The sequence below is a fragment of the Cydia pomonella genome, chromosome 26 (assembly GCF_033807575.1).
Source record: "Cydia pomonella isolate Wapato2018A chromosome 26, ilCydPomo1, whole genome shotgun sequence".
NCBI lineage: Eukaryota > Metazoa > Arthropoda > Insecta > Lepidoptera > Tortricidae > Cydia > Cydia pomonella.
Window position 1 is genome coordinate 2,728,275 of NC_084728.1, and position 18,875 is coordinate 2,747,149.

At 38.8% G+C, this 18,875-nt stretch overlaps 1 protein-coding gene across 2 annotated transcripts in view; it reads right to left on the minus strand.

The window, feature by feature from the left end:
- LOC133532160 (uncharacterized) overlaps positions 1-16,037 on the minus strand; it is a 39,614-nt gene extending 23,577 nt beyond the window's left edge. Inside the window, exon 1 of one of the 2 annotated variants that reach the window (XM_061870704.1) lies at positions 15,834-16,037. In XM_061870704.1, the coding sequence (XP_061726688.1) occupies positions 15,834-16,022 (189 nt within the window). In that variant the 5' untranslated portion in view covers positions 16,023-16,037. The remainder of the gene's footprint in view (positions 1-15,833) is intronic. The other variant, XM_061870705.1, reaches the window with a different exon arrangement.
- Positions 16,038-18,875: the final 2,838 nt, after the last annotated feature.

Genomic DNA, 18,875 nt, shown 5'->3' on the forward strand with positions numbered 1-18,875 from the left:
TAGGCCTACAATAACACATAAAAAAAAAAGCCGGAATTACATTGCGAAATTAGTGGCGTGACACTAATTTTTACCAAAAAATAGCGTAAAGCACGAAATTGATTTGTAATCATGAAATTAACACGTTCACTGTCCCCATACAAAATGATATGTCAAAGTCACATGTCGACGTCCACGGAAGTTGTGAACCCATAGTGGAAGCACGGACTCGTGAAAAAAGCTTCATGAGCCCACGTTGGGGGCACCGCGGGCAGGTAATGTTAATGCATGCATTACACATTGTGTAACGAGGGGGATAAGTGGAATATTCTTACCCCCGGACCCCGGAGTTACACACAATGTTTTTCATCACACTTGCGAAGAAAAAACTAAATTTTAAGCGAAATAATTCTTAAATACGGTGACATTTCACATTCATCCGCCATATTGTCATGTTTTGACAGTTTACGCATCAAAGGTTATATTTATATCGTCTGTGACCTATCCGACTTTCAACCACAATTGAAAATTGTGTAAAATTATTTTAAACGGCTATTAAATTAATCAAATCATATAAATAAATAAATAAATATTATAGGATATTATTACACAAATTGACCAAGTCCCACAGTAAGCTCTAAAAGGCTTGTGTTGAGGGTACTTAGCCAACGATATATATAATATATAAATATTTATAAATACTTAAATACATAAATAACACCCATGACTCAGGAACAAATAACCATGCTCATCACACAAATTTATTTCCCCGTAAATATATTTTTAACCTTAAACAAAAATACTGAATTATAAACGTTAATATTTTAAAATTAAAACTCATTTATACCTAGTTAATTCGTATGAATTAATAACAAAAAGAAAAGTTATAACTCCCTAGGGAGTTTCAGCTTTTTTTTACACTTAACTCCCGCGGGAACAGTATAGGCCTTTGTCCTTCAGTACACCTGTATGGAATAAGATTTTTTTCGAGCAAGTGTGATGAAAAATTGATGATCAAACGAACTTCTTGAAGTGAAGTTCGATCGATATTATATGAGTCACTTCATTTGAAGATATATTAAATTACACGAGAAACTTGTAAAAAATAATGTCCTGCCCACCATGACCTACGGTGCCGAGACATGGACGCTCACTAAGGAGACTGTGCATAAAATTCGAGTGGCACAGAGAGCCATGGAGCGCGCCATGCTCGGCATCAAACTTCAAGACCGAGTGAGGAATGTCGAGATCCGACGTCGCACCAAGGTGCAAGACGTCGGACACGTCATTACCAAATTAAAATGGAGCTGGGCGGGACATGTTGCCAGGCAAAGTGATGGCAGGTGGGCCAAAATGCTAACGGAATGGTGGCCGCTTACAGACGAAAGGAGTGCCTGGCGTCCGTTGGCTCGTTGGGTGGACGACATTCGGAAGACTGCGGGTCACTTCTGGATGAGATTGGCTCGGGACCGGGATAAGTGGCGTACTAGAAGAGAGGCCTATGCTCAGCAGTGGGCGATAAAAGGCTGATGATGATGATGATGATGATGATGATGACTTGAGAGATTTCTAACCAATAAGCTTAGCACAGGAGCGCCGTTAGAGTATCTCGCCCGTGAAATAGACTACACGTCTCTCTCTAATTAATACAGCTAGAAAAAGGAGGGTAGTTTATGTAGTTTCGGCGCCTGTGCTAGGCCTACAATAACACATAAAAAAAAAGCCGGAATTACATTGCGAAATTAGTGGCGTGACACTAATTTTTACCAAAAAATAGCGTAAAGCACGAAATTGATTTGTAATCATGAAATTAACACGTTCACTGTCCCCATACAAAATGATATGTCAAAGTCACATGTCGACGTCCACGGAAGTTGTGAACCCATAGTGGAAGCACGGACTCGTGAAAAAAGCTTCATGAGCCCACGTTGGGGGCACCGCGGGCAGGTAATGTTAATGCATGCATTACACATTGTGTAACGAGGGGGATAAGTGGAATATTCTTACCCCCGGACCCCGGAGTTACACACAATGTTTTTCATCACACTTGCGAAGAAAAAACTAAATTTTAAGCGAAATAATTCTTAAATACGGTGACATTTCACATTCATCCGCCATATTGTCATGTTTTGACAGTTTACGCATCAAAGGTTATATTTATATCGTCTGTGACCTATCCGACTTTCAACCACAATTGAAAATTGTGTAAAATTATTTTAAACGGCTATTAAATTAATCAAATCATATAAATAAATAAATAAATATTATAGGATATTATTACACAAATTGACCAAGTCCCACAGTAAGCTCTAAAAGGCTTGTGTTGAGGGTACTTAGCCAACGATATATATAATATATAAATATTTATAAATACTTAAATACATAAATAACACCCATGACTCAGGAACAAATAACCATGCTCATCACACAAATTTATTTCCCCGTAAATATATTTTTAACCTTAAACAAAAATACTGAATTATAAACGTTAATATTTTAAAATTAAAACTCATTTATACCTAGTTAATTCGTATGAATTAATAACAAAAAAGAAAAGTTATAACTCCCTAGGGAGTTTCAGCTTTTTTTTACACTTAACTCCCGCGGGAACAGTATAGGCCTTTGTCCTTCAGTACACCTGTATGGAATAAGATTTTTTTCGAGCAAGTGTGATGAAAAATTGATGATCAAACGAACTTCTTGAAGTGAAGTTCGATCGATATTATATGAGTCACTTCATTTGAAGATATATTAAATTACACGAGAAACTTGTAAAAAATAATGTCAAAAATTATTTTACGCTACTCATTTCGTAACGTGATTCCGGCTTTACAGTTAAATCAACCTGTTTAAAATTCCTACTGTTTTAAGCAAAACTATCTCGTTTCGATTTCAAAACCAATAGAATATTTGAATTTGAGTTCCAGTGGTGTGACTGAGACGGAACAATTAGTTTGTTTGACACACGAGCGCTAACGTTTCACCTTAACGAGTAACTATGTGTGATTAACATTCTTTATTATTTCTTTGGTCTTTATCAAAGTTGATCTTGTTTGGGTACCGTTGGTAGCGGAAACATTAATAGTGCCTAACTGTAGTTTTTTCAATACTAATTAAAGTTAGCAGTCTAAGAAAGTAGTTAAGATTAGTATCGAATAAGATGTAAGCGAAATGAAAACCCGTTCGCTTTCGGCCCAAATTTTTTTTATGTGTTACTGCCGGGAACGCCCCTGGTGGGCGCTCGTGAACTTTGTTCAAATGCCGGACAACCCGCTGGGCGGGTTGTTTTGTACGCAGCTATAGACCACCGGTTTCTGGGGTACCTAGTGCACCGTTTTTTGTCTGGCAGTGAATGTGTTAAATAACAGTTTTGAATGATTCCCGGTTAGTTCCACTAGACTTAAATCGACCGGGATATGGACCGTGATTACCTTTCATAATGTTTTTGAGCTCCCGATATTTCGACGCAGTTACATGCATCTTGTTCACGGGTAACTCAGTCCTTTTCACAAGCTTTTATTTAACTTACCCTGTTAGTATGTATGGGACAAATCTTGCAAGTTATATTTGACCCACTTCCCGGTTTCCGATGAAGCTGAAAATATGCATATGTAAGTCGGGTGACAATGCAATATTACGGTACCCTCAAGCTGATCTGATGATGGAGACAGGAGGTAGCCACAGGAACTCTGTGATAAAACAACGCAACCTAATTGAGTTTGGGGTTTTTAGAATTGTCTCGATGAGTATTAGTTGCCTGTGGAAAAAAAGTACAGTCAGCGATAAAAGCTTGTACCAAAAATGAAATTTTTGCCAAAAACTTATTTTTATTGGAAAAAGGTAAGCATTACAATCTCACGTGATGGTAAGTGCCGATGCAGTTTTGGATGGATGTTTACCTCAAAGATGTTTATTGACTCTCGATTTAATAAGAGCATGATAAAGCTGGATGCGTATCGTTTAGTGCGAATTACTGGCAGAGTAACGACGTAAGGGTGAAACGCAAGTCCGCGTCTAGTCCCACGGTAGCAGAACGGAGATTTAATAAGATATATTAATTTTTAAGCGAGTTTTAAACTTATTAATAATGCGTGTCACCATACCTATCTCTCATACAACTTTAGGGCTCTTCTACAAGATGGCCCAGCGTAGGCTAGCCTAAGAGACGCAGCTATGCGGTGGAATGAGATAGCAATATCACTTGCTTCCTCTAACGCATAAATGCGTCCCTTAGACTGGCCTACGCTGGGCCATCGGGTAGAGGAGCCATTACCCATCACGGAACAAGTGTTCCGGACATTTGGGAGGTGTGCGCGGAAGCCAGCACGTTGAGGCCCTTTGGACACTGTAATGAGATATATGTAAGGGGTACACTGAGTGGATGCTGCCCTTGCCCGTGTCATGGGACGCACGCAGCACCCACAGGGTGTAAAGACTATTGGACGTTGATGAGCCTGAGTATGGAATTGAGGATTCAGTGTCAAACTGGTGGTAGCCACACAGTATGTTAGTGAATGAAGCGCTTAATTAAATAATCGAATCATGCACCTAAACAAAACAATTGAACTACGTACTTACAAATACTTAAAAAATTCTACTCGTCGACTGTAATCTTCGAGCAACACCGGCTTCCGACAGAGCCTAAGCGATATCTCACCGTACAAATCTTTCTGGCATTTTTTGCGGGGGGAAACGTGCACACAGTCGCACTTCTCACTCACTACATACAAAATCCAATCTGTAATGACGACACAATTACATAGAAAATGGCACACGTCAACGACAAATCTTTGCGTACGGACGAGTCACAACATGCACCGCCATAGGCACAGTTGTGCCTATGCTTTGGCAGAGGGGAAATAGTATGAATGCCGTCTCTCTTCCCTGTGTTGCTCGAAGACTAATGGTTGAATTAAGATTTCGTTTCGATACGATTTCGGGCTCCCACTGAACTATAAGATTAATTTCGATACGCTGTAGTCAACTATAAAAAAATTGACCAATCACGGGCCGCCTAAAAACGTGCGCGGGGCGCGGGGCGCGATGCGGGAGTCGCTCGTCTATGACCTATGTCAACATTTTTGTTTACTTAAAATACTTTACAAATTTCTTTAATTATTTAGGTTTTATACTAAAAAAAGTGTTGTTATTTTAGATGACTCTTAGAAAAAGTATTGTATACAATAGTGATATAGTTCAGCTTTTCAATCTCGTACCCAGGCTGTGTAAGTATTAAGTAAACATGATAATTTTATAGAAATTTCACGATTAAAATAGCCCTTACACTGTCTGGGCTGTGAAAATCGCTGCCAACTTATCTTGGTCCAACTCTCAGTATAAACTTTCAAAGTTATTTCTTGAAGGTACTTTCAATTAACAATTTAGGTTAATGGTGTAATCTTGGGATTAGTTGTCAAGCGGACCCCAGGCCCCCATGAGCCGTGGCAAAATGCCGGGTCAACGCGAGAAAGAAGAGATTTTTACCTAATTTGATGTATTTCAACCACAGCTAGGCCCCTAAGTTTGACTTTTTTCGATTTTATAATTACATATTGTAAAAATTAGGAGCGAAAAACAGATTACATACAAATTTAAAATGCTCCTAACTCTAGGCATAGATTTAGTTTATATACAAGAACTCATTGAACTCAATATCATCGGCGAAACAAAATGTTACAGACTTCGCTAGTTCGGCCATTTACTGAGGTTGGGTGAGGATCGGGGTGTTAAGAGAGCTTATTCAGCACGCCCGACTGGTCGCCGTCCAGGGGGTCGGCCCAGATACCGCTGGAGCGACAGTGTACAGGCGGATTTGTGCCATCTCAAAGCCGATAACTGGCAGGAAGTGGCACAGGATCGGGGCAGGTGGCGTTCGTTTGAAGGCCAAGACCCTCTTTGGGTCACTGAGCCACAATAGTTAGTTAGTTCGTTCTTTGAAAAAATGGTGGAAATTGGCATAAAGGACTCAAGTACACGGTCTATGGCACTTAAGACCATGAGTACGCTGTGAAAATAGCGCAACGAAGTATTTTTAAGTGTTTACACGTTTTAAGCTTATCGATCTTATCGCGAGGTCTACAGCTCACGGAGCATCTATAAGCAGGTTTAGGTATGTTTTCAAAATGACGTTTTTCCGTACCTTGATAGGGTGATGCCGTACATATTTTAACTTTTAACCGTAATTCATTATGGAATTTGCCAGCGCGTAGTAAACAACCAATGACAGTGTTTATATCCTAAAACCTACTAAGTTTGGAATGTTATATCTGTATTACGTGTGTAGTGTAGTGTGGTAGTGTGTGTTAATGTAGATAGATAGATAGATAGATAGAATACTCTTTATTGGCACACCTCAGTAAAAATATACAAGAAAAATAAACCATTGATTAAATTTAGAGGCAGACAACAGGCGGTCTTATCGCTAAAAAGCGATCTCTTCCAGACAACCTTTGGGTAGCGGAACCTTTGGGTATAATACCTTAGTCCAAAAACGCATTTTTACCCATTCCCGAAGTACGTTCCGCCTTTGGAAATCGCATTCGAGTGAGAGCCTACAATTCCATACTTAAACGGTGTAACCTTAGATCTAGCGGCACTAATATTATATATTTTGGACCTATGGTTCAAAAGTTAGAGGGGGGGGGGCACATTTTTTTTTCTTTCGGAGTGATTATCTCCGAATATATACACTTTATCAAAAAATATTGAAGACCACTATTAGTTTTGAAAGACCTTTCCAACGATACCCCACACTGTAGAGTTGAAGCAAAAAAAAAATCACCCCCACATTACGTGTAGGGGAGGTACCCTAAAAAAAAAAAATTTTTAGATTTTATAGTACGACTTTGTCGGCTTTAATTGATTTATATATCCATACCGAATTTCAGCTTTCTAGCACTAACGACCACGGAGCAAAGCCTAGGACAGACAGACAGACAGACGGACATGGCGAAACTATAAGGGTTCCTAGTTGACTACGGAACCCTAAAAATTGATTTGATTTTATAAAAAAAAATGTTATACATAGGTAAGTATGTATAATCAGACTACAATGTACTATACTTTCATTGTGATACAATACGATTGTTAGTTATAATTATAAGTTTCTTTTGCCAAAAGCTGGACTTTATGTTTGTAAATTTCATTCTGTTGTATATCTGGTACCCAGCGATCCGCGATACAGGCGAAGCCTAGTGCGGAGACCCCTGCTACATTCTGTAATTTTAATTTCTGGAAATAAAGATTTATTTATGTAAAAAATGTGTGTGTATTGGGGAAATTGAAAGTTATCGCGCGTGGCGCGTGTATATTTTTTGCTATCTGTCAACTGTCAAATAATGAATGACATAGCCACTTAGGCTAAGTGACACTGTTGCGCGCACATCCAATAAATCATTAATTTCTTATCTAGAAGTATAATGGGTAAAATTAAAAGCGATGATCGTGTCTGGTAAAAAGGTCATTCGTATTGTCATTTTTTTCTAGTTGATATTTGTCAACTGTCAAATAAATAATGTGGCCTATGGCCGCCAGGTGGACTCCACTGTTACGCGTTTATGACAATACATTAATTTATTCTTCTTTAAAATAAGTTTTTTGTCCTAAATGTCATTTTTTATACAAGCTTTTACTGCTGACTGTACTTTTATCCACAGGCAACTAACTAGTACTCGTCGAGACAATTCTAACAAATCTGTCTCGATCATCAGATCAGCTCGATGGTACCATAATATTGCATTGTCACCAGACTAACAAAAGCTTGCAAATTTTCATCTCAATCGGAAGTCCGGAAGTGGGTCAAGTTTAGCTTTTTTTTTGGAGGATAGGCAGACGTTTGACCACGATCTCACCTGATAGTAAGTGATGATGCGGTCTACGATGGAGCACGTTTACCTATGAGATACCTATTTACTCTAGCCTTGAAGATATCCAGATTGTATTCATGCGGAAACACAGACTCGGGCAGGGCATTCCACTTCTTGGCAGTTCGCATAAGGAATGTTGAAGCAAAACGCTTCGTGCGTATTTGTGGAATACCTACCATGAAGCGAGAATTCTTTCAAGATATGACCCACACGAACATACATACATACATCCATACTAACAGGGCAAGTTAAATAAAAGCTTGTAAGAACACAGGGTAAACAGCTCACTCAGCTAAATTAGATAATTACCGCGCCTCTTTACCCAGCCTTTCTTCAGGATTTCCCCGATTTGATCAGACAAAGTCCGCCGAGTTCTACCCCTTCCAGCTCCCTCTTCTACTTCTCCCTTATCTCTCTTTTTTAGCCTTCTTTCACTCATTTCACATGTCCAAACCATCTTAACAAACCTTTCTCAATTTTCGTAACTACATCTTCGTTCAGTCCACACTTTTCCCTAATCACATCAATCACACCTATCTTCAACTTCAACTTCTTCAACATTTATTCAGCAAATAAGCCACAGGGGCACTTTTACACGTCAACATGGTATTTACATACAAGCAGAAACAAGCACATCAACAAATTATAAAATACAATTAACTGAAAATATAAATGCAAAAGTATTATTATTACTTAGAGATGTATAAAGTCTCAGAATGTAGTTTAAAAAAAAATAAATAATAATAATTCGCTGCCTCTGGCTTGCCTTAGCCGGCCGCCCAGAGTGGAGTCGTTAGAGCTATAAACTCCAGGGGTGGAAGTGAAAAATTGCATAAGACGCGAGTTGGCACAGTGGCTGCTGCCACTGGGTAGAAAGCGGCGTACACCTCTCGACACCCCTGAGCCGCTCACATCGGTGTTGCCCTTGAGCCATCCTAGATGTCGCTTTTTGTGGGGGCCCATCTTGTGGGGGCGAGTCACCGTCTGCCGGAAATAAAATTGAATACCGTTTTATTAGGCAGGCGTCCGGTTTTATATCCCATAGCCCAGTATTTAGTCCATCGCTTTCACCCAATAGCCCAGTTCATTTTAGATTCCATCAACCCTCAAATAGTCCTTACACCCTGGCGGGTGCTGCCTCTGCGTGCGTCCCATGACACGGGCAAGGGCAATATCCGCTAGGTGTACCCCTTACATTTCATAAAAGTGTCAAAAGGGCCTCTACGTGTTGGCTTCGGCTCCGCGCACGCCTCCCAAAGGTCCGGAGCACCATTGTTCCGTGATGGGAAAGACATAAAAACAATATAAAATTATTTAGAGGTGTAAATATCTCTATGTGTAATAATAATTCTATCTTAAAGAACAATATACAAACACGCCTAATTAAAAAAGTAATTGTAATATTTATTTCAACACAAATCGGTGGAAACACAAAACACTTAAATTAAAAACTTATATATAAAAAATTGTCCCAAGTCGAGACCGCTTGGTAGGGTGCCCAGAAGGCTGGCTGCATTGCCCCTCTGGATGGCAATGCTTATTCGCTGGGCGAAATAAAAAAGTGAATTTCGACTAGCCCAATATTTAATATGTAACACAGTATTATTAGTCCAAGATGTAACACGGCTAACTCTCTCATTTAAAGCTGTCACACTAGACGCCTAGACAGGTTTGGTCAAGGCCTTGAGTCTAGTTAAATTTAATTCCAATTCAATGCTGTCTAGATATGCGTTATTTTTACTGTAAAGACGCTATTTTTTTAATATTTAGATGAGGCAGTATTTGATTTGTTCTATTGTCAAATTGTGACATAGCTATAATAAAGGCTATGTTATGAGCGAACTGTCGTAACTGTAAACACTGAAGTGGATAGGTAACGGCAGGTGATGGTGTAAGAGATGGGTCAGATGGGGTTAAGTTTTAGGGACTTCGTTTTTGGGTTTGTAATAGGTATTGGCGTAATTTTATTTTAAATTGAGGTTTACTTTGTAATATTCTGATTGGTGGAGGTATGTTGTTCCATCACCTTGTGGCCCGATACGCGATACCTAAAACTTCCCCTTAAGGCAAAAGTGCGGTATTTTGAGGCTGCAGCATCAGAATACGCGGGGCTCTAACCGAGTGACAGCTTCTGTTTGTTGACCAAACCAGTTTTTTGTATAAATAGCTTGGAGTCTTGAGTGTTTATTATATCAAACAGTAATAATACCAACATTAGATCCTGACGTGGTAGCATTTTGAGCCAGTTTCCGTTATTTATAAATGGGGTGATATGAGTCCGCGGGGGAATATAGTAACAGAACCTGGCACATGCATTTTGGACCCTCTGAATGCAGCGCTGCGAGCGTCCCAAGAGGCAAGGTCCATATACAGTAATACAGTAATTTAATTTTGATAGAATAAGGGCTTCGCATATTCTCACTCGTAGATCTACACACAGAAATTTACGAATATTGTATAAAACCTTTAGACGGTACATACAGTACTGGAATGTTTCCGCTGTGTTTTTCGAAGCGGAGGTTACTATTCATCAAAAGACCAAGATTTTCCGCTTCGGTAACCGGAGCTACATTCATACACATTCATTTCTATTAAAGGATTATAGGCTGTGATGACGTTTACCTGGTGCGGTGAACCCAGGATCACACATTTGGACTTTATGGGGTTATTCAAAAATAATAAAAGATTTATGTAAAGAAACATTAATTTCAATGATGCCAACGGCCGCTTTCTACCACCGCACCGCTCGCCGTCGGCAGGGTGTTCATCCTCACACCCTATAACCTAAATGGTCGCGCACTGTACGGTTTAAGAGGAATATCCTCCCGCGGACGCTCCGGCTGTGGAATAAGCTCCCTGCCGAGGTTTTCCCGAGGAGCTACAGTGTTAGGTTCTTCAAGAGTGTACAGGTTTTTAAAGGGTCGGCATCACGCATGTAATATCTTTGGTGATGTAGGCTCCGGCGACTGCTTACTATCAGGCCGACCGTATGTTTGTTTGCCACCGACATGGTATAAAAAAACAATGAATGCCCTTTCCAAGATTTGAATCCGGTACCTCCCGCTTCGTAGGCTGCAGTCACTATACGAAGGTGAGGCTGTCAAAAATGTAGACGTTTTTGTTCTTAGCGACAATAATAATCATATTAGCTGCAATCTAGCCACAGATTGTATAAGTTATCATACCATTATGTCATCATTTAAATTCGCAAACTGGTAGTTAATACCAAGGTTTTTAGTGCTATTTTAGCATATGTGCGAACTGGCATATAATACCATCGAATATTTACGATTATAGACTCTATTACTAAATATTTTAAATTGTAAATGTACTGTATGTACTGTCTGCTTGATGTATGTGTAATTTTCCTATTCCTCTAATTCATTCGTGCACTACCTGTTCTAAAAACTTACTGTTCTTTATATCCTGCTACCCTAAGGTTGTCTGGAAGAGATCGCTTACAGCGATAAGACCGCCTGTTGCTACCTTTCTTTACATTGTAAATCTGTTTTTTAAATTTGTCTTCTTTGTGGTGCAATAAAGAATATTTACTTATTTACTTATTACTATAGTAATAAATACGTAATGGCGTGTGAGTTAATTATAATTTGGCATTGTCATATCGCTGGGATAGGTTATTCTGATTTTGAGGGTTCCGTACCCAAAGGGTCAAACGGGACCCTATTACTGAGACTTCGCTGTCCGTCCGTCCGTCTGTCACCAGGCTGTATCTCATGAACCGTGATAGCTAGACAGTTGAAATTTTCACAGATGATGTATTTCTGTTGCCGCTATAACAACAAATACTCTCCGAGGTTTTCCCGAGGGTATACAGTATGGGGATTCTATCACGGTTCATGAGATACAGCCTGGTGACAGGCGGACACACAGACGGACGGAGAGCGGAGTCTTAGTAATAGGGTCCCGTTTTACCCTTTGGGTATGGAACCATAAGGTGGAAGCGATATACGTCACAACCTGGTGGTTTACCACTTTTCGACTCTATTACTTGACAAATAGAGTCGAAAAGTGGTATAGGTAAAAAACTTGAGTAAGTCACCTGTTGTATGTAGTTGTGACGTGTTCGAATAGACATTTGTTTTGTTTGTGTGTGTCTTTTAAACATGTATTGTCTATTCGAACACGTTACAACTACATACAACAGGTGACTTACTTAAGTTTTTTTACCTATAAACTATTTTCTTGGGTGACTGTACCCCCTACTTGCCCCTACTGAAATTGGGCATTGTTGGTATTCTAATATCGACGAGCGTGTATGATGAATGTCATGAAAGAGAAGGAAGCGAAAGAGGTATGTCAGGATCGTGGCAAGTGGAAATCCGTGGTTTCTGCCTACCCCTTCGGGAAATAGGCGTGATTATATGTATGTACGAGTATGTATGTAATGTCGGGATTTGTGAGGGTAAAAGGAAACTTGTGAAAATAAAAGAGGATGGCTTAACCGATGTCTATAAAATTTAATACCTGGTCAGTGCCACCAAAAACCAGTTTTTGTCCGTGCCCGATGTCTCGGTTAACCGGTTTGCAATCCCTACTTGTGACGCGTTTAGAATTGATGTAATAGCTTGTAAACTATCTTACCAGCTAGACGCTCTAATCCACATTGACCTTAAAGCATTAGGTTCGCCTAGCAAAAACTAAATTTCTTTTTTTATAAATAATAATAAATATTATAGGGACATTCTTACACAAATTGAATAAGTCCCACGGTAACAAAAGAAGGCTTGTGTTGTGGGTACTCAGACAACGATATATATGTATAATATAAAAATACATAGAAAACATCCATGACTCAGGAACAAATATCTAACCTCATCACACAAATAACTGCCCTTACTAGGATTTGAACCCGGGACCATCAGCTTCATAGGCAGGGTCACTACTCACGAGGCGAGACGGGTCGTGAAAAAAAAAATATTTTGTAATATATCATTGTTTTCCTTTTAAATTGTGACGTCCCACGCGTAAAGGTACCTTATGGCGGTCGCCGCTTACGCTGTTATTAAAGACACTCCAATACCAAAGCGATGCTACGCGACGTAAACGCCAACCGCCATAAGGTACCTTTTGCCATAGAACGTTAAATAATAAGAACCTTATATTATATTCTAAGCCTACTTGTTTATTTTGATCTCCATGCATATAATAAAATATTAACATATAGGCAGTTTTTATAAAACATATATCATGTTACTTGTTTGTAACTAGAGTTTAATCAAAACACAATTTCTAGCTGAAGTCAAACTAAACAAAAAATACCGGACAAGTGCGAGTCGGACTCGCCCACTGAGGGTTCCTATAAATTTAACATTTTTTTACAAGCTTTTATTTACTTTCACCTGGCCGTTGTCTGTTTGTAATCAAATTTTGCAAGTTAAATTTGACCCACATCCCGGTTTCCGATGAAGCTGAAAATTTGCATACATATGTAAGTCGGGTGACTATGCAATATTATGGTACCATCGAGAACAGACGAGACAGCACTCTCTCATGTTTTTCAACCGAATCAGCATCCTATAGCCTCCTGAGACCCCTTGTACATTCGCCATCAGATATATCGGAGCGGCCGAGGTGCTCACAAATATCTGAACCGCCTCTATTGCTAAGGCGTTAGAGTGCGTGTTCAGATACGAATGTACAATGTTTTTACATAGTTCACAATGTATTTTGAACTAAGAGTTCCTAAATCAAATATAAAAGAACCCCTTCTGGGTATCTATAGATAACCTCCATATATACAAATATTCGTGATTCATCTTCCTCGCGTAATTTATCACGGCTTACTGGGGTCCGCTTGGCATCTATTCCCAAGAATTGGCGTAGATACTAGTTTTTACGATAGCGACTGCAGATGGCATGCCATCTGACCTTCCAACCTAGAGAGTAAACTAGGCCTTATTGGGATTAGTCCGGTTTCCTCACGATCCTTCACCGAAAAGTGTCTGGTAAATATCAAATGATATGTCGTACAAAGTTCCGAAAAACTCAATTTGGTACGAGCCGTGATTTGAACCCGCGACCTCCAGATTGCAAGTCGCACGCTCTTACAGCTGGGCCATCAGCGCGTTTTTGACAGAAAGCAAACAAATATTCGTGATTAACACAAATAAATGCCCTAACCGGGATTCAAACCCGAGACCTGCTGTTAAGCCGTTAGTTAAGTTAGGCTGTTAGTATAATAAATCAAGTTCAATCGTTTCAAGATCAAAATTTTAATTTGAATACTACTTGAACTGATAATTTGATAAAAATTATCTTCATTATCAACCACTTTGATAAGCACACAGTTGATGTGATGCTTACTCACAAATTGATGTTTAACTAAAAGGGGGTTCACTAGTTTAATTAGCCCAACTCCTAAAGGAATCCTACCAAGCCTTTTGATGTTGGATAGGACCTCGGGGAGACCTCTAGATCCGAGATGTTTTGCCCTGTATGGATCCGATCCACTGCATTCCAGCATTGTTGGTTATCAAAAATGAGTTACTGATTATTCATATATGTTGGTCATAGGTATCTTGTTTTTTTTTATACTTCGTCGGTGGCAAACAGGAAGTCTCCATAGCCTTATGTACGTGTGCAACTCCAGAGGAGTTAAATGCGCGTTGCCGGCCCTAACATTCCGCACCCTCGTTAACTCTGGCAACCTTACTCACCAGCAGGAACACAATATGTACTATGAGTAGGGTCTAGTGTTATTTGGCTACGGTTTTCTGTAAGGTGGAGGTACTTCCCCAGTTGGGTTCTGCTCTAGATCTGGAATGACATCCACTGTACTGTGCCCTACCACATAAAACGAGATGACATTCCCAATGCCCATACCTCTGTTTTGGACATACCCGGGTCCTGTGTGTCTGTGTGTCAAACCTTGGTTATGCTGTATACTTTGCAAAAGAAATTGTTCTAAAATGACATGCAAAAAGATGACCAAAAATTCAGTCCGGACTATTATCATACACTGTGAAGAGGTTACAAAATGACCTAAGATATCAACAAAGATGTAGGCTAAAAAAATACTACAGATTGTCAGGTAATTCCGAAAATATCTAACCTAGAATCATGGATCATCCTTGGAGTAACCCAACATACTGAAGTATTTGGAACTACTAGAATAAACCTTATCAGCTATCATTGCTATCAACAATGTATACTTTTATTTTCTTGAAGCCATCAGACATGTTTTAAGGATGATTAATATGAGGTTTTCCTCAGTTGAATCTAATAAGATTAACAAACTAGGGCATGCCATGGTTTGCTTAATTTTAAATATTTACAACTAAGAACATGAATAATCCTGGAAGGTATATGAAAATATGATACTTTAGAACGAAAATAATAAATACCAAATGACATAATATAAATATATTTTTAAAGCAAGTATTTGTTTATTCAGAAAGAAACTAAGATTAAACACAATATCATCCCAAAAAACATGAAATTGGAAGAAGTATGCAATTACAAAATTGTAAAGCAACAGTTACATTTTTAAAATCTCACAAAAAAGTGATATTAAAAGTAAACATTAAAAAACCAACCTTGGATTGTTTTCAAATACGATTCAAAAGCGCGGTATTGACACTATCCAGCCAGTCACTTAATATGCAGAAAATCACTGAATAAAATACCTGATTATTTTTTAACAGATAAAACAATGTGGGTTAACGTTTTATCGAAAAGTTTAAGAATCAATCAACTGTTTAAATATAATTTTAACAAGTCTATCTAGATAACGACACAATTATTAAAGATAACGAGTTTAAATAATAAACGCCGAAATAACATAGCACTGTCCGACATATAATGTATGCGGCGACAGAACGGATCGTAATAAAATTATACACGGGCATAGCGTCAAATTACGCATCTCTCGCTTTTAGTTAAAAGGTTAACAGCCAATTGACTACAGTTTTTTTTAATCAGTTAAAAATAAGGACATTACGTTCGTTTTGTACTTGTTAAAACACTTACTTGAGCTAGCGGGTCGCATTCCACCGTTCTCGAATTGCGTGGGCCCTTATTTTCATCTTGTTCACGTAATACCACTTTGCGAATAAATAAATATTTTGTATCAAAATGCAAGGAGGTAAAAAATATAAGATGACCACTATTACAACTGTCAAAACTGAACTTCACTCGGGCACTTGTGCCAAGTGCCATAGACAAGGTTGAAAAAAATTATAAGGTTACCTTTTATTAATAGAATCAGTTGCCGCTACTCAACAACAGATGGCGCTAGTGACATTCAAAATGAAAACACTTCAGTGCTATTTTATCATATTATCATATAATAATGACGAAGTAATAATGATTTATAATTTTTTAAATAATAAACCATTTGAATTTGTTGCTGTCGATTTTTTTTGTTATCAGCGCAACATAATATTTTATTAATTAAATACTTGCTATATTCGAGCGATAGGGAAAGAAATAGAAAATAAAGAAAAGAAGAAAAAAGGCAGATAAGGAAATTTCGAATTTCGTTCCTGCAACCCTCTGTCTGTTGCCTTGCTTTGCATTGTATGTGCTTTGGTATATCTTAATATTGTAAAGGTTAAAACTTGAATTAAGTAATTGAGGTTTACTTGTAAAGTTTTATGAATAAGGGGGTGCTTTAGGTAAGTACCCCTGGTGTGTTCTACGTACAAAAGATGACTAAGGCAAGTGGTTAGGATATAAACCCATTTTAGGCATATCACTTAACACCTTCGCTGCGGCGTAACTCCTAATTAAACATACTTTGGGGTGTTTCGATCCCTCCTTACAGTGAACGTGTTAATAAATTTAGATATGCCGTTACCTGAATTTCTGAAAAGAGTCGTGTGTGATGACGTGCCCTAGACTACAATATTTCTGGGCTTATATTTCTAGGATATGGCGGTGTAAACAGATTTAGAGCACTTCGGGAAGGGGAGCCTATGAACGCCTGCAACTCCAGGGGAGTTACATGCGCGTTGCCGACCCTAAACCCCCCCCCCCCCCCCTCGTTGAGCTCTGGCAACCTTACTCACCGGCACGAACATAACACTATGAGTAGGGTCTAGTGTTATTTGGCTGCTGTTTTCTGTAAGGTGGAGGTACTTTCCCAGTTGGGCTCTGCTCTAAATCTGGAATGACATCCACTGGCTGTGCCCTACCACACAAAGCGAGATGACATTCACAATGCCCATACCTCTCTTTTGGACGTAGTTTAAGGACGTACCCGGGTCCGTTTAAGGACGTACCCGGGTATCTAGATAAGATTAAGAAACGCCCGTTGACAATAGCATAAGATAAGCTCTGATTATGCGGTTGAAACTCCGAGTCATTTGCACTAAAGTGAGACAAACCTAGAGTCAGACCAAGCTAAGTTGGCAGTAATTTTTATAGCACAAACTGTGGTAGTGTTATTTTAAACGTCAAACTTAGCTTGGTCTAACTATACATGGCATTTGCAATGACAAAGCGTGAACTGTGAATGTCATCATTAATATCAAATTTCTATGAAAATATGACGTTTATAATGACACTCGTCCTCACTTGTATAGATCGACTTCCGGTTCGAGCGCCATCTTGATAATTAGCCTAATGATTAATTCCTTTTCTTTTTGCTGTGCAGTGAATGGAAAATTAATCTTGAAACGCTTTTAACCACCATTTTGGAGTCAACGGCCCGTAGTCCACGTGCTACTTGTAAAGTCCAGCTATCGCTTTACAAGAGCTGATAAAATCACCGTACTGTCTTGTACTAACCGTACAATTTTAGTCGTATTTAAAGCTCCTAATACCTTGATACTGGCGAAACAGTCCCACTGGACTGAAGCCATAATTTTATACACTGTGTCCCTAGCCATTGGACAAAGCCGAAATGTACATATGCATTAGGGTATTTAGAACCAGTGTACAAAGTATCATAACAACCGGTGTAGCGGTTTCGAAGAAATTAACAAATTACCATTTTTTACTTTGGAGCAGCCTGTATGTGTTAGTAGCTCCTAAGGTAATATCCTCAAAGAATAGTATGGAACCTTCTTCGACCTTTTTGATTATCTTTTTTATTTATGACACTAATAAACTTCTGACTTTTGAAACATGTCATCATTATCAAATATTTCGAACAAATTGTCAAAAACACTGCCAAAGATTAACACAGTGTGTTTCTTTTTGTTGTCGATTATTGCAAATAACTTTTGTTCGAAAAATTTATTTTTTATCTTTTGTTCTAATTAAAAAATATTAACGTCAGAGCATTCCTGAGAAGTAACCCTACGTGGGATTTCAGGGTTTGTCCAATGGCTAAGGTCACCCTGTATACAAGAATTAATGAATGAATCACTTTGTGAAGACGGACCCTGTATGAGGGTCAGGGCTTTATGTAAATAGGAATACATACTTACTCGTTCAACCTGTGAAAAAACAGTGATCGAAATCATAATTGTACATGTACATACCCAAACAGCCAAGTTGGCTGTCGGCTGGTTTCCATTGCCAAACTGGTCTTGTTCTATGCTAAACGGCTAACGATACCATCATTATTGTCTATGGCGAGCGCCGTTCCAATTTCAAAATGCAGATCGACTAGCGAAGGCTGTGGAGTTGTCTCTTTTTACACAATTTTTACAAGTTTTTGGACCCGGGTACGTCCTTAAACTACGTCCACAAGAGAGGTATGGGCATTATGAATGTCATCTTGCTTTGTGTGGTAGGGCACAGCACAGCGGATGTTATTCCAGATCTAGAGCAGAGCCCAACTGGGGAAGTACCATCGAGCTGATCTGATGATGGAGACATGAGGTGGTCATATGAACTCTGTGATGAAACAACGCAACCTAATAGTGTTTGGGGTTTTTAGAATTGTCTTGATGAGTATTAGTTACTTGTGGAAAGAAAAGTACAGTCAGCGATAAAAGCTTATAGCGAAAGTGAATTTTTTGCCTACAACATATTTATTTTAAAACCTTGTTATTTGCTTAGGTGCCGGAGACCTATTGTGAAATATCAAGTTCCTTATTATTTAGTGAGCACATATTTATG